Genomic DNA, 17007 nt, shown 5'->3' with positions numbered 1-17007 from the left:
GGCAACCCAGTTTGCTGTGGCACAAGTTTTGTCTCTGTTTTCGTCCACACCCTGCCCAGAATCAGATCCAGCACTTCGAATCTGAGTGAAATTCCCCTCCTTCAGCCTGGACCTAGGCTAAAGTGACCCTGACCTGAGTGAAACACAAAAACCTATTTCCAATTATGATGTTCACCTTCACAGAAAGCCTGGGCAAGAAAAATGCTGTATGTCCACCACTCCTCACAGCATATTTCACTTAATGAAGCTCAGCACCATTTAAGAGGGACTCACTTCACCCCTGGATCAGGCTTTTCAGCTTTAATCCTCCTCAGATTGGTGTAACAGAGGAGTAAAGGCGGCGCTTCTTGAAAATCACAGTACGATTGATCATCTAGATCACCAAATCAAGGAGAGATGGTGTTCAGAGGTTTTTCCATCTGTACCAATTCACTATAAAATCAAAATAGAGACCTGGTTCTCTCCCTGCTGTATATCCTAGCCTCTCCAGTCTTCTCCATCTCCTGGTTTACACAGCAAGCAAACTCAAGCTCAGCGCGTGGCTTCTGCACACAGAAACGCCCTATTTGAATTTCCATCTGTCAATGACATTAAAGCAGAACCATCGGGGCAATTACAAGTGTACACAATAATCTTGTCGTCCAGTGTCTTTAGCGCATCCCAGAACGCATTAAGACAGTGCCAGGAGAGATTCAGCTCTGTTGGCTCAGCTGTAAAGCTGCAATCTGTACAAAAACACCCGAGCGTCAATCAAAAGACGTCCTCGCTCTCCGCGTGGTTCACAATGCATAATTTAGCTACTACTCTTGTCAGGTCCTCCACGTTGCTCTCCTACCCGATGGTAAATGTGCTCATGAACCCAACTGTCATCAACAAAGGAAAACAGCACATGAAAATAGGAGGCTAAAGGAGGCAAGAGACCTCTTTTCCTTTCACAATAACAGAAATAGGTAGTAAGGGGAAGTTTAGTTAGACTTTAATTTTTAATGCTCGATGGGTAAAACATCCCAAGGGAAGGAGGATGTGGAAAAACAACCTCTTCAGCTCTGTGCTGAGGAGGACAGTGCTTGGATAAGACATAGGAGGGGATAAAGGCCATCTCTGTTTCCATGAAGGCTAATAAAAAGGGGAAATTTTCACTGATGGAAAGTCTATGTCACATCCCACCCCTACAGTGCAGAAAACAGATCCTAGCATATCGCTACGGTCCTGTCACTGTCAATGAACTTTGAAGCACGTTGCTCTTCCTGAATTACAATTTCTGAGGAGTCTTGTCAGAAAGGACAAAATATTACACTCAGCTACATCAGGCAGTAACTACCCACAGCTCCACACCACAGTTAATATGCAATAAAAAAGAAATCTCTGTCCCAGGACGTGCCTTTAAAGCTGATCAGTGCCAAAGCTACAGACCATAAGGACAGCTTCACACTTGCCTCAGCTAGTTCATGAATAAACATCCAATTCATTCAAATGAGCTCTATATTAACTAATTTAAATAATTTTCATTTTGCTTTGAATGGTAAACAGATCTATTCTGCCAGGATAGTCGAGTTTGCAATTCAAATTACACACCGATTTGTAATGAGAAAAATATAATTAATGGCAAAGCTTGAAGTAACTACAGTTTTACTCCTTTGATTTCCTGCAGGGAAGGAGGGGGTGGAAGGTGAAGCTCGCAGGCACACATGCACTCACAACATCCCTTTATAAGCCAATACATTTTACTGCAAACTCAAGTATTTGGCTTGAGCAGTTCTATTTTAGTGCACTGCACCATGATGTCATGGCAGGACACACCATGACTTGACACACCACAGGCCCCACGATGCAATACTAACATCACTCCATAAATAACCATGTAACGGTCTGTAAATTAAATGACTTCCTTCTATTGGGATCATAAACAATAATAATTTGGCAGCTGCCCCTTAAAAGCTCTGTGCGTGTTGAACATTAAATCAAGCTCTATTGATCGGCTAAACTGAAAACAGCATGTTCTTAGCATCTCCCACCTAATGTCATTCTTCGTCCTATCACTCTGTCCCATGCTTGTTTGGCATCCCATTTGTAAGATGAGTGCAAATCAGTCCAAACTGATTCCTAAGCAGAACGAGAGGATTGTCCCAGTGTCAGTATTTTGCCTGTTACACAGGCCATTCTTAGCTGCTCTGCTTTTTAACCAAAGCCTTCAGCTCCTGATTAAATTCAAAACCTAATGACAGAAAACTGGCCTTGGCCATACCGTCTGCATGCTCTTGCCAACAGAAATCCTCATTGTAATCAAGATGTGCAGAATCAGCCCTTAGAAAATGGACCCGTGCAATTTGAAGCTGGATTTTGTTTTCCAAAGGTTTGGCAACAAAATTAGCGTGCGATGCTAAAAAGGCAAAAAAAAAGACCCTCCACGGAGAACACAGAGAGCATGACTTTCTCTACAGCCAGGGCAGTCTCCCCTTGCCAGGTTCCACCAGCTGAAACTCTCAGCACTGCAATGAAGTTTGGTTCATCAAGATACATTCACTGAGAAGCAAAGCAATTAAGCACAGGACAGACTCCAGATATCTGCATAAACAAAGTCTAGAACTCACAAGCTACTTTTAAAAGCTGGTCAGCTTCTTCCCTTTGGTGTCCCAATGGGAGCTATGATCTTTTGCAAACCCACCTTTGAAACCTGCAGGTCATCACCCAGAGGAGCTCTGTGATTTATGAGCACATTTAGGACTTCTCTCTTTCCCAAGTGAGAAAAGTCCTGAAGGCTCAAATCCTCCTGGGCATTTTAGATGCCTCATTCCCAAATGTGACTCAAGATCTTAAATCTCTTTAGAAATTACAACTCAGACATTTAATTTATTCTTTCTGAAATATATACTAAGACATTTTCAATAGACTTTATTCACTACAAAAGGGAGTGGGAAAAAAAAAAACTACTACAAAACAGGGCAGTTGCCCAAATTTAAGACCCTGGTATACAGCTACATCACCCAGCCAGAGGAGAAATGAGGTGTTACACAGAGCACATTTGCAGTCAGCAAGACAATTCACACCAAGTTACCACAAACCAAAGAGGAGATTCCAGAATTCCACGAAAAGCAGTTCCCTCCCGTTATAAAACAATCTTTATTTTCTATTACAACAGTTGATAAGATCTCTTATCCCTTGACGGTGGCATTTGGTGATTTAGTTTACAGCACTGTACACAATTCTGGTAACACTGATTATATTCCATGTAATATGATGTAGTTTAAGAGACAAATAAAACTGCTAACTCTTCTCACATCAGCTTGACTTAGTAGTGCTAAGGCAACAGATTTCACATTTGTCCTCACAGAACCACAGAATGGTTACCATTGGAAAAGACCTTAAAGCTCATCTAGTTCCAATCCTGCTGCATGGGTAGGGACACCTCCCACTAGACCAGGTTCCTCCAAGCCCCATCCAACCTGGCACTGAACACTTCCATGGATGGAGCATCCACAGCTTCTCCAGGCAACCCATGCCAGTGTCTCACCACCCCCACAGCCAAGAATTTGTTACTAAAATATAATTGAAATTTACCACCTTTCACCTGAAAACCTCTTACCCTCATCCTATCCCTCCATGCCCTAGCAAGAAGTCCCTCTCCAGCTTTCCTGTAGCCCCTTCAAGTCTTCAAGACTTCAATCCTATGTTTATTCAAAAGAGACAGACCAGAACAAAGAGGTGAGTTCAGCTCAGTGTTCAGCACACATCAAGCAGGAACAAGGCCTTCCACCTCTAACTCAAAGACTGTTGTCTACAGCTCACTTCAGTGGGAAGTCAAGGCTACACCTACACCAGGAGAAATCCCACATGGCACACACATTTTTTTCAATGGTCACATGCAACAGAAAGTAAAATAACAACTTCAGCAGCAGAACCCCTAAATGGGACTTTTCTTAAATGTGTGCAGAAGCTGGAGGCTAAATATCCAACTCTTCTTTACCTGATGCAGAACAAATGGGACATAGGGTGGGAATACAAGTAAGCAGCAGTGATAAATATGCCTCTGCTGGGAGCTATGTACTGGTAGAGATTCCCAGCTGTTCCTCTGCTGTACACAGACAAAAAAAACCCCACATTTTTCTTAATGCTGAGGATCAAAGTGCATAATTAACAAATAGTCCCACATAGGCCACTCTGTAACTTACAGTTCTTGCATTCACCTTTTGTGCACCTAAAAGCTGATAATCTCAAACCTATGATGACCAAATTTTGCTGTTACCAATTAGAGCAAAAGTGCCTTTTCTAGAAGCCAAATGGCAAACTGAGTCACCCGTTGACCCGTGGTGACCTGACCCTGACTGCATCACCCAACACCAGTTGAGGATCTGGAGTACCCATTCCAGATCAACTGCAAGTCTGGAGATTAATCACCAGCCCAATAATAGAGCATGACCCTAACAAAACACACAGAACTCACCATCTGGAGGCATCAGGACCTTGTTATTCTGTGTACACCAGCCAACGGGGTGAAGATCTGCTGTCATCACATCACACCAGAAGTCTGCCCTGCGGTCATCTCCATAGCCACAGTAACGAAGCAACAAGAGCTGTCCACACGTTGTGATGATTGTAGCCACCCAGTATGTGTCTGGATTGCTCTTGTTGGCCACTTCTAACTTCATTCCTGGTTGGAAACTGCTTTGAAGGCTGATTTCAACCTTACAAAACGAGAAAGACAAAGTGTTACTTTTTTTCTTTGCAGGGAGATCCTCCACCTCAGCTAAGCAAGATAAAGCTGCCCTTAAAGAACAGCTCTGGGGCAGGACATGAGTTGATTGTGCTCCTTAATCCAATCAGCTTCACAGTCTGTCTGGGCAGGACCATTCCTGCTTCCTTGGCCCCATCATGCAAAGTCCCACATGCTCCAAAGAAGCCCTCCAGCAGTGGTAACCTCAGGTGCACAACATCTAAGAGGGGACTGGTACCCATCTTCACATCATAAATCACATCAATGCTTGGGAGAAGGGCGGTATGACTCCAATGAGGTTGCATTTCCCATTGCTCCATCAGGCAAACCACACCACACATTCAAGATGTTGCATGTGTCCAGCACTGAGTTGCTGGACCACATCCAGAGAAGAGTAACAAAGCTGCTAAAAGGTCTTGGAGCACAAGTCTTATGAGGAGTGGCTGAGGGAATCAGGGTTTAGTCTAGAGAAGAGGAGGCTGAGGGAAGATCTTATTGCTCTCTGCCTGAAAGGAGGTTGTAGTGAAGTGGGGGTTGGTCTCTTCTTCCTTGTAACTAGCAACAGAACAAGAGGACACAGCCTCACGTTGTGCCAGGAGAGGTTTAGATCGGGTATTAGGAAAAATGTATTTGCTGAAAGAGTGATCTGGCACGGGAACAGGCTGCCCAGAGAAGTGGTGGAGTCACCACCCCTAGAGGTGTTCAAAAAACATGTGGACTTAGCACTTCAGGACACGGTGGTGTTGGTTTGATGGTTGGACTTGACGATCTTAGAGATCTTTTCCAACCTTAATGATTCTAAGGTAGAAAGGCAGGTACTAAGCACCTCTAGGAGTTAAGCCCAAGTATAATAATTAGTCATATAACAACATTGAAGCACCTCTTGAGGCTTTAAAAGAATCAAGGGCTGAATACTGAACCAGAAGACCAAAGAGATAGTTTCCACCAGATCCATCCCCAGCAGCTCAAGCCTCAAGCGATTAATTCTCCCAGCACCCCAGTAAATAAGGTAAGACCCATTGCTGAAAGAAGCAAATGGTCTGAGCCACAGTCCTGCCATCTGATGTCACTTCCATTTATCTCACCAGTGACAGGCCACATGTAACTTCCCTTAGGACAGTGGAGATGCCAGTGCACCTCTTACAGGACACTGCAGGGACTGATGTTAAACACCAGAGCCTGCTGTAGGCACATCTAAACGTTATCTTCCAGTAGGCCAGTGGGATGTCTCCAGCTGTTGTTGATAAAGAAGAGGTGGATGCCAGTTCACCATTCAGGTGCCAACTTTGTCTCAAGCAGATCACCCAAAATGCAGCTCCCTACGAGATGCTCAAGGACAGGTTCTTTACAGGTTTCTTAGTACCCTGACTCCTATTTAAGCCTGTCTCTGATTAACTTCTCATCTAAACGACAAGCTGAATTGCCTCTTTTACTCATAGAGGGAAATATATAGTCTAACTGGCCACCTGAGGACTTCTCAGACTTGGGGATGCCAAGTTGCAGAGAAAATACTGAGCTCCTCTGTGATGTCAGCAGTAGTCCCTCCATCATCCCGTTCCAGCTTACAACACAAGCTCTGCTCAAAGTCATTAATTACTTCCAGTTAACAATATTCCACGTGCCTTTACTTGTGTGGGCACTTCCATCAGCATAAGTTCCTGGAGTCAAAAGAACAGCTGAGGTTAGAAGGGACCCTTGGAGATCATCTAAGATTGAAGAAGGCCTGTGACATTTACTACTTCACTTAGTCATAAAACAGGATCTTGGCTCTTGTGATGCTAAGTGTGCTCATAAATAATCCAGGATGTGTGTTTATTTGTAGTTTTTCTCATTCTGTCCAGCAGAAGTCAAGATCAAAGTGCTATTCTGAAGGAAAGGGACTTGCAACTGGAAATCACACAAAGAGGGGAAACAAAAAGACAAGTAATATAATTTTCTCTGACAGCTTTCACGTTCCTGGCCAACCCAGGGGTTTTTGAGCACCAAGTTTAAGACTGAGAAGCACAGTCACTAAGGACTGTTCCCAGTACTAACTTGTCTTACATCAATAGTCCCAGGATTGAGGACTGCAAGACACCACAACAAGCAGGATCAGCAGGATGAGCTGGGCATCTCCATGTACCTAAAGACATCCTTCAGGGCTTAACTAAGCACAATACTTTCACCTAGACCTGTTATTTAGGTTAGGGCCCCAAGGAGAAACCTGGAACACGATGCTCTCTCCAGACAGTTGCTGGACCAAGGAAAACTTATATAATAAAACTTTGGCATTGCCCTGTAATTCTCCTTATGGTCCTTTGTCCAACAATACCCTACTATTGTTAAAATTGAAGAAAAATAGGGGATGGAGGATTGAATTATTTTTTCAGATGTAAATGAAAGAGAGGCTTTTCATCACTGAATCTCCTTACTCACTCAAAACAAGTCAAGGAACCACCTGGAGATAAAAGTGGTTTCATGGTGTGAATGCACTCAACCAAATAGAGACTTTTCTCAAAGCAGCATGCCAAAGGGCATCTCTACCAGCTAAAACCCCTCTCTTCCTGCTGAAGATGCCCACATCCCCCAAAGCACATAGACCAGTCAAGTGAAGCTGGGAGAAGAGCCAACACAATTGACGAGCAGCTGTAACAGAATAGGCTGCTACCTGTATCTGATGGGTCAGGTAGGAGGATAAGCAGTACCATCCTCACAGGACTTGCAGTGGAGGACAGAGACCCACCATGACTTGTTGTGGCTTTGCTCTTATGAAGGCATCACAACACCTTCCCACTAGGCCTCAACATCTCTGACAGAACAGACTTGTGGTTCAATGACAAAGAAGTCCTGGAAAAATCTACCAACATGGCCACACATGCACACCCTTGACTAGGATGAAGAACTAGTATCAGCTGAATTTCTGTCCCATGTCCTCATACGACATCATATATGTGGAGCTGAAAAGGTTCAATAACTGGTGGTGGATGGAGAAACTAGTCCCAAACAACTATATCCTTGACTGTGATGGACTCTGCTTGGAGACAAAGTCCTTTTTTCAAAGCATGCTCTGATTTTTTCATCAAAGAGACTCTGAACGCTGCTTGTGCTAACATGGACCAGAGCCACAGATGATGCTGTAACTACTATGGCTGTCAATATGAGTCACATCTACCCAAGAAAAGTATCACCCAAGCATGTGTATCCCATGCTTCTGAGACAGCACCTCCACGCAGGAGACTGAGGGATGGTTTCCTACAGGCCATGCTGGACTCTCGTGCTGAGTGTCCCTGCTAGTCAGTAAACTTCACATTAAGAGGACAGCTTTGGAGAAATAAGGCACTCCTGTGAGATGTATCTGTGTAGGCTGGGATGGACAGCAAGGAATAGAGAAGAAAAAAATAGATGGAAGAGAACAAAATTAGTGTATTATAAGCTAAAGGAGAGAAACAGACATCCTCAAGAATGGAATACTTGAACTGAAGGCAGAGGATCAGTCAGTGGCACAGACAGACACAGCTGTGACTGCAGATGATGCAAACATACCAAGTTCCCCTAACACCAGCTGGAGACCATTCCTACACAGGTTGCCACACGCACAGAGGGACAATTTCCTCCCAAAATGGTCAGACCCCACTTCAGTCCTCCAGGGAACCCCTTGAAACCAGAAGAGGGACCATGTGCAATGCCTACACGGCTCAGACGAAGCACGTACGTGTTTGAAGGAGGTGTGGGGAGCAGCACTGGCTCCTGTTTCCTCCAGGAACTCGTCCCAGTTGAAGTCTGCATCTTCAATGCTGGAGCCCTCATCTGTTCAAAAGAAAAGAAAAGAAAAAAAAAAAAGCAGCCTAAAACCAGCCAAAGAAGGCTAAAGTTGTGTCAAAGAGTTCACAATAAGAACAGTAACCAGTATATACATCAACACAAGAGAAAACAGAAAGCTTTAAAGATTGTGTTTATCTGGTTTGACCAACTCTATGCATTCAGCAGACTTTGGGACATTGAAAGACAACACTTGGGAACCAGAAATTCCTCTGCTATCACAGATAGGGGCAACAAACCTGTCATATTGCAACAGGTACTTGTGGTGGCTGCCTGTCCACGACCACAAGGGAGCAACGACCTTGCTCATGCCCTAAAATGAGGTCACCCAGCATTGTTAATTGCAAGCAGTGCACTGGTGATAATATTAGAAGTTGCCTCTGTTGGCTGAGCAGTGTGCAGCGCAAACACCCCAACCCTTGGGGCTGGTGAGGCCCAGGTTCAGTCCTGCCACTCTTTCTCTCCTTCCTCAGCATCCTTTCACCCAGAGGTCCCAGCTGAGGTCCCCATGCCTCCCTCTTCTCCCAGAACTACAACTGCTTTCCCCAAAATCCCTCAGCCCTCCTCACCAGACCACCACTACCTTCTTGCTCCCTGCACTTGTCACATTGCAGCTTTGGGACTCTGCATCATGCCTCCTCCCTCCACACCACTGCTCCAACAATCTTTCACCATGGTGAAGATCTTGACATTAATAGCCTTTTATTTATTTATTTATTTATTTATAACCATGCTGAACAGAGCAGAGGCCTCAAACCATTGCTGAAACACACACAGCAATAATTAAAAATAAATCTGCTTTCACTTACAGAAAATCAGCCAAATCTGATTGTTTTCATTTTGTTCCCAGGCAATCTTGCAAACCCAGTTTCAACCCCAGAGCAAAAATATTTACAGTCTAGCAATGAGCCCTTTGCAATAAGCATTTATCAGGCAAACTCTGCGAGACCCTTACCTGCCCAAGCATTCATCAGCGTGGTCATGATGTAATTAAAGTGACTCATGACAAACTGAATTAAGAAACCTCCCCAGACAGTTTTATGAAGAAAACGGCAGGGTTAATTTATTGCAATTATTGCTACAGGTCTCTGGTTTTCAGGACCAGAAAATGATGCTGTGCAATGGGAATCTCTCATTATTAAAAGGGAAAGACACAGGTTTTATTTGCTGCCTGTGGAGCCAGACACACATGAGCATGGGGGAAAAAAGTGGATCAGAAGAGGGTTTTTGAGACAAAGATGGTGGAGGGTAAAGACCTGTCTGGGAAGTCAAGGAGAAGCACTGAGCTGTCACTGCTGTTAAACACTTTGCACACTGGTGCATCACTGCTAAGGGCTGACTCCTTGCCTTAAACTCAATTAACCTGCTTAAATATAAAGATGTAAATCAACATTTACTCCTGTGATAAATGGACTACCAGATGACTCCTCAACTCAGCAAGCCAAGAAATAACCCAGCTCCATGGATACGTCCAAAAACGCCCAGACGTAGAAGCTGACTCTGTTTGAGATATTTGACCTCTGACTGAAAGACAAGCCACAGCTTAAACACAAGGTAGGAGCTTGGTGCAAAAATTGCTAAGAGTTTCCTTCATCTATATCATGCAGGCAGATAACCCAGACAATCAGAGGAACTCTTCAGCCTTAACACCTGCAGCCCTGTGGAGTTAATACTTTAGAGAAGAGCCAGGTCCAGAGATTTCAAAGACTGAACATCTAAAGTATGTTAGTCCACAAGTAGATGGGAATATACAGTTAACCACCCCAGGCTTACTGTTACTCGGATGCTTAAGCAACTTTCTACCCTCAGAACAACCAGGCCTCATGCCACTAAATCTGGCAACATTTGACACAAAAAGGAAGGTGAAAATCTAAAAGTACATCCCCTCTGCCTGGCTGCTCCCTGCTCCTGCATCCCACTGCACTTGTGGTGTTGGAATGGGCTGCTCATCAACCCCAAGCACATCTGCACATCAGGACATCTGATAGGGACAGGACATTTCCAGGTCATCCCTGGGCTCTCTTCTGCTCAGATATAACTACCTAAATGGAGGCTGAAGCAAGGTGGTTCTCCCAAGTAACAAGTAATAGAGAGGAAATGGCCTCAAGTTTTGTCAGGGGATGTTTAGATTGGACATCAGGATTTATACTTTTTAATGAAAGAGTTGTCAGGCCCTGGCACAGGCTGCCCAGGGTAGTGGTGGAGTCACCATCCCTAGAGCTATTTAAGAACTGTGTAGATGAGGTGCTTAGGGACATGGTTTAGTGGTGGGCTTGGCAGTGCTGGGTTAATGGTTGGACTTGATGATCTTAAGGGTTTTTTCTAACCCAAACAATTCTGTGATTATATGATACTTCTGCTTCAGATCATGAGGCATTACTCTCAGCTCACAATGCCCTCTACATGTTCTCAGTTTTTATTACTGCCTTTTGCTCTAACCTGCTGGATGAGTTCAGTTAAGTCCAGCCTTCCTCAGTACTCTTGCTGGAAGGACCCATTCTGCTGAGCAGTAGAAGCAGGGATTTTTAGGCAGTTCAGGATATTTCAAGCCTCTACAGGGACCAATGTCTCCAGGGTGACAAAACCTTCTCCAGAATTTGCCAACAGCACATTAACTATGTTAGCATTACAGATAACAGTTTTGGATCCAACAAGTCCTTGTGTACCTCATAATCTTATTAGCCATGACCTACTCTGCCATGAACCAACACAGAGAGGTTCACTGGCCCCACTGTTCCCACAGACACACCACGAGCTTCATTCACATGCAGTCCAGCAAAACTCATCTGTTTAAAAACTTAACACCCAGATCATAGAACTATAGAACCACTGACTGGTTTGGGTTGGAAGGGACCTCCCACTAGACCAGGTTGCTCCAAGCCCCATCCAACCTGGTCTTGAACACTTCCAGGGATGGGGCAGCCACAGCTTCACTGTGGGCAACCTGGGCCAATGTCTCCCCAAGATCACTCCTTTCTAAACCCAGTGAGGCTTTAAGACCCTGAGGGAGGCAGTGTGGAAGCTGCAGCCTTCCCTCCCTGTCAATTCATTTCTCTCTGACACATCAGAAGTCTGACTCCTCAACTGTGTTTTATCTGCAGATTTTATCAGGAAATTACTTTTACAAGGTCTGTAAAAATAATGTCAGAGTACTCATTTATCACAGTATCAGTGTTTTATTTTGCTTCGTTTTATCACAAAGGATTTTGAAGGGACTGTAAGTTTCCAAAATGTTGTATTATAGACTTGTTTCCTTTACAGAAACCTGGTAGAGGGGCATCCAAAACAGAGACTACGTGGTCCAGGGATGAGACCAGCCCAAGGGATCCAATCCCATCTCTGCACATAATGGGGCTGTACACAGAACTCCTCCTGCATCACAAAAGCCCTACTGCTGAAGAGAAAAGGGCAGCTTTTGCTGATGTACCCCAACTGCCTGGAGATCCCCTGATTAAAATACAGAGACATGCAAAATCTCTCTTAATACATAACACCAAAACTGTGCCCACTTGAGAAATGGTTATCAAAGCTGATCTGTTTGTCACTCCTCAAGTCATGTACTCCAAGAACAAAGTCCAGGCTCTGCTGGGGAGCTGGAAAACCCCAGGTGCCAGCATTTCACAGAGCTCCCCACGAGATGACAGATTTGGCACAAGGCCTATTTTACATCTCAGCTCCCTTTCTGATTACTGGTACTTAGGCCCAGTGATTTTCTCAATGAAAGAGTCAAGGCTGGCTAGCCTACAACTGTGATGTGTAAACAAGCCCAGAATGGCAAATAAAATCAACAAGTCATTATCTGTGAGCCTCTCAATGGCTTTAAAGTGCTCATGCATTGACACTACAAAATAGCAACTGTTCCAGCTGTTAGCAGCCTCCCAGGATGTTTAGCAATGGGAAATAAAGGGGATAAAAGATCCAAAACTTGTGGCTCCAGAAACACAGATTTTTCCCAGGCTTCACTGAAGAAGAAGGTATTTGTGGTGAATTGCTTAGCCATCTTATTTCTAGCACACAGATAAAAACATGACTTCTTGAGTGAACACAGAAATGAAATCTTTAGATGTTAACACACCAAGTGAGGGGGGACTCGACCAACCACAAACCTCTGACATGGCCTTGGGAGAGTCACCAAGATCCATATACCCAAAGAAATGTAGGCACACAGGCCAGTTCTTCTTATTCCAATGTCTATGGTTGGCCATCTGAATCTCCCCCTAGAGGCTCCTACCTCTCTCCCATAGATCTAAATGGATCCAATGGTGATTAGATCAGGCTGCAGATGTCCACTCTGGAAACATCTGAATTAGAAGACATGAATCCCACCTCCAGAGAGGGGGTCTGCATCACATAAGCAACAAGGATTGAGATGTTCCCCTCTGCTCCAGTCAGGGTTTGTTGTCTTCATCATCAGTGGGGAGAAACAGGCAGCTCCAGACAGCAACTCAACTCATAGGCAACCCAGCACCTGTGTGAAAATGGGAATACTTGCTTTCTGGAGCTGTGTCTTTCTCCTCACTGCTGACACAGGCAGCATCAGGTGACTAGGTTTTTTAAGTCCCAGATTCAGACGTTTAACTCTAAAGGAAGCTTAGTAGTCATCTCTGTGAGTCACACTGTAGAAAAGAGGCTCCTTCTCTTCCATGTCTATGGGGTAATATTTATATTCTCACCTAAGATAACGTAAGAGTGTCCTGCTTCCTTTAGGTGGGATGAGTCCAGGTTTCTCCTCATAACCCCTCTATCCCTACACACCCTCCCCTTCCCAAAGACACTTTCTCTATATGCTTTGTCTCCCCCTGCATGCCCAGAGACATCCACTAGATTAGGACAACCACGTGTGACACTTCCCCCAGGTCAGTTCCTATTTCTGGTTCAGGCAGGGGTTTCATTTAGACAAACATGATTGTGAAGCCAATTAGTACACTGCATCTTTCTTCCATAAGCATGTCCCTTTGATGCCATCTGAAACAACCAGAACCATGACACATACCATGATAAAAAAAACAAAACTTTGGCTGAGCTAACCAACCCACAGGACAGGGAAGTTTCCACCTCTTTGTGTCCCACCTAACATGCAGAGCTTAAGGGCCCAGGTGAACCTCTAAGCATCATGGCAAGACCAACTGGACTACCCCACATCTCAAACATGTATAACACAGCCAACTTGCATTTTCATAGGACATAATTCTCATTTTTCCCTGCTTTTAATGACTTCCTGAAAGCCCACCTGCATGTCCATCTCAGTGGCACAGGAGTTGCTTGCTAAGAGCTGCCCACGTGGGCACTGGCAATCTACAGGTTGATTGTGCCACTTTGTTCATTATTTTCATGGCAAAAGTTGTAGAAAATGGTTGCACTGCACAAGGGGCTGTGCAAAACAGCCCATCCTCAACACCAAAATCTTAGAAAGTCACCTCAGGGACTGCAGGTCATAGTTTACCAGGCATGGTCTTACATTGCTGTGAATCTTTTCCCCCCCAACAACCCATTAGTGAACACAGCAAAGATTCACAGGCCTGGCACAGCTTTCCAATGGGTGACGTGCAGGGAAACAGGATAATCACTGAGTCACTATGAGAAGCAGAGAAACTAAAGGCTGGGTAGTCACATTTCTGAGGTACTATGGGAGAAAGAGTGAAAAGAGGAGCCAAAAAACAGCTCTGCAAAGAACTTCAGCAGAGCACTGGCCAATCAAGCACAAACAGCAGCACCAGAGAAAAAAAGATGCAAAAGACCCTGAAGACAAGGTAGGCAGGTTTTAAGCAGTCATCCCAACACTCATTGCATTCAAGGTGGTGAGGGCACCTATTTCCATAGAAGCAGACTTTAGGTAACCCTTTAGTAGGACCCCCTACAAGCTCAGACTTTAATCTGCCATTGACATCTCAGGATCCTTTTGTCAAAAACATCTCTTACAGAAATATGAGTGAATTTTGGAAAAGCACTTAAGCATACGAGCACCAACACAAGTACCACAATGCAAAACTCATTTTGTTGTCCTCAGTGTTGTTCACCACATGTCCATCAGCTGGGCTCTCCCATGCAAACACAGAGCAAGGATGAAGTTAAAAGTTATAGCTGAGCTAAACTAACAATTCAGTGCCACTGGGAGAGGTCCCATTCCCACCAGCATGTGCTCTGGCCCACCCTCTTAATCCAGCCAGTTCAACTCACAAAGCTGGCAGAAAACTGCTCACTTTTTCTTTTCTCTGGTTTACCTTTCTGCTGGGTTAGTTGACTGACTCAGCACAGGGTGTGATGGACAGTAGAGACGGCAGAAGAGAACATATGGTCTAAAGAGGGGTCTCCCATTTTGTTACCAATTAGACCAAGCCATCATCTGCAACTTCACCATAAGATACAGTCTCCTTCCACTAAGGCTAGATACAGGTAGTTAAAGCACTTAATTCCAGCAGAAATCACTGGAAGCTATCCTTTACTTCTCTGTATCTACCATGCCAATACCCAAATTTCACACACTGAATCTCAGCTTTAGGTGTCCATCCCACAGCCTTACAGAGCACCTGGTCATACACAGGAGCACAAGGACAACACTTGACCACCTCTCCACTGGCTGGTCTAATGTCTGTGAAGCCCTCTCACCTGAAGCACTTTAAAATATTGGGAATGAAATGAGGGTCAAGGTCAAAACACAGGTGAAATGCTGTAATTTCTGAATATACTTTTCCACTCTTTAACCACAAAACTGCAAGAAAAAGAAAAGGGTGGGGAAAGTGGAGGAACAACATGCTCATTTCTCCATTGCTTTTTGTTTAAATGTCAAATAGCTGCTACCTACTGGAGAACAGATCCAGAAGAAGAAAAGCTCCAATTTCCCAGCCCATCAACCATGGGACACAGTTCAATCCATAAGACTCAAAAAAGCCCTTTGAGCTGTACAATCATTGCCAATGCTCGCTTGGTAACATGGCTGTCTCCACCTCTACAGCTGATCAGCTGGAGGGGCTGTGACCATGAGGACAACTCGTGGGGGTGAAGGAGAGCTCACCTGAATCAAACTGCTCCCTGTTGCCATTGGTTGGGCTCTGACCCTTCTCTGGGGAGAGATGTTGGGTCTCTTGCATGGTGGCAATGAAGGACGCCCTTGTCTCCATGGTTCAGAAGAAGAGGCCTTCCCTTCCTAATTCATCCTGCAGCAGGGAGTGCCTAGAGAACAAGCTAAAAGAAGAAGAAGAAAAACAGTAAGTGATTTTTTTCTACCTACACCAACCCATATTCCTCAGCCTTTTGTAATGGCTTTCAGGTTATCCCATTTTGACTGGAACCCTTCAGTCCTGCTCTCTCCTCCAATGTGAAGCTACAGTTGGATGAGGAACCACAATGAAGCACCTTAGTGGCAATAATATCGTAACAGAATCACAAAAATAATAAAGAATAGATTAAATAATGAGGTAATTTTGTCAGACACTGGAGGAGGCTGCCCAGGGAGGTGGTCAAGTCACCATCCCTGGAGGTCTTTAAATGCTGTATAGATGTCATGCAGAGGGATATGGTTTAGTGGTGGGCTTGGCAGTGTTGGGTTAATGGCTGGACTTGATGATCTTAAAGGTCTTTTCCAACCTATAACCTCTATGATTCTATAACAAACAGCATCCACTGCATTCAAATCTCAAAGTTCAGTCTAGATCTCCTGTTATCACCAACAGAGAGGGAAGGGCCAGCCCATAAGGTGGCACAACCCATACCAAAAAACAAGAAGGCAGGAAAGGTCAAGTCAACCATCCTCCAGCAAGCCCAGCCCTTGACGTCCAACTTTTTGATGGCTAACACTGTGTGAGACATACCTCACTCCACAAATACTCAAACTTCCAGAGGGGGGGATTTGTGATAATGAAACAGAGGAAACACTGAAGGGAAAACACTTGGGAGAGACAGGAGTAACTGTAGAAAATGAAGTTCAGCATGCAAAATGCAGGCACCCTCAGGAAATAGTGCAGGTTGCAACTGCCTTTTGAATGAAGACTGACCTAGGGTAACTGCTTCAGTTAGTACCATGTAGAGAAGAAAAGATTAACTCAGGTGTAGATTGGGTTATGTTGGCATGGGGATTCTTCTAAAAGGAATGACCACAGTAAATACAAAGTGGAATAAAAACACAAAGAGACGAAAAATGATGTAAGAAAGGGAATACAGTCTGATTGGATCTTGAACCAGACACTAGAATAAATGAGAACTATATTTCTAGCTACATTAAGCCACCAGGCAAGCACTACCCAGAGACACACCTTTAGGAGTAGATTCAAAATAACTCCAAAGTGAGCTTTTCAGTAAAACTCTCTGAGATGGTGATGAATCACAAGATGTCAAAGGAGGACTGAAAAAGAGAAACCAAGAGCTCAGGTTATGGGCACAGAGGGAACCAGCCACTCACATAAGATATGCTAAAGTAAAGACAGATAGTAGGGAAAATTGTGCCCAGAACTTACACTGTGGAGAAGTTGTCCTGCTTATTAGTGGATGTCTCCAAGACATGC

General features: G+C 44.4%; 1 protein-coding gene across 1 annotated transcript in view; it reads right to left on the bottom strand.

Annotated features, from left to right (window-relative positions):
• SFMBT2 (Scm like with four mbt domains 2) overlaps positions 1-17007 on the bottom strand; it is a 125979-nt gene that overhangs the window by 97342 nt on the left and 11630 nt on the right. The window contains exons 2-4 of the mRNA XM_051641340.1: positions 15522-15691; positions 8403-8497; positions 4442-4682 (exon numbers count right to left, since the gene is read on the bottom strand). Of these exons, the coding sequence (XP_051497300.1) occupies positions 4442-4682; positions 8403-8497; positions 15522-15627 (442 nt within the window). The 5' untranslated portion in view covers positions 15628-15691. The remainder of the gene's footprint in view (positions 1-4441; positions 4683-8402; positions 8498-15521; positions 15692-17007) is intronic.

This window comes from Apus apus, chromosome 1 (assembly GCF_020740795.1).
Source record: "Apus apus isolate bApuApu2 chromosome 1, bApuApu2.pri.cur, whole genome shotgun sequence".
NCBI classification, from domain to species: domain Eukaryota; kingdom Metazoa; phylum Chordata; class Aves; order Apodiformes; family Apodidae; genus Apus; species Apus apus.
The sequence above is the reverse complement of the archived record's forward strand: the minus strand, read 5'-3'. Positions and strand labels throughout refer to the sequence as shown.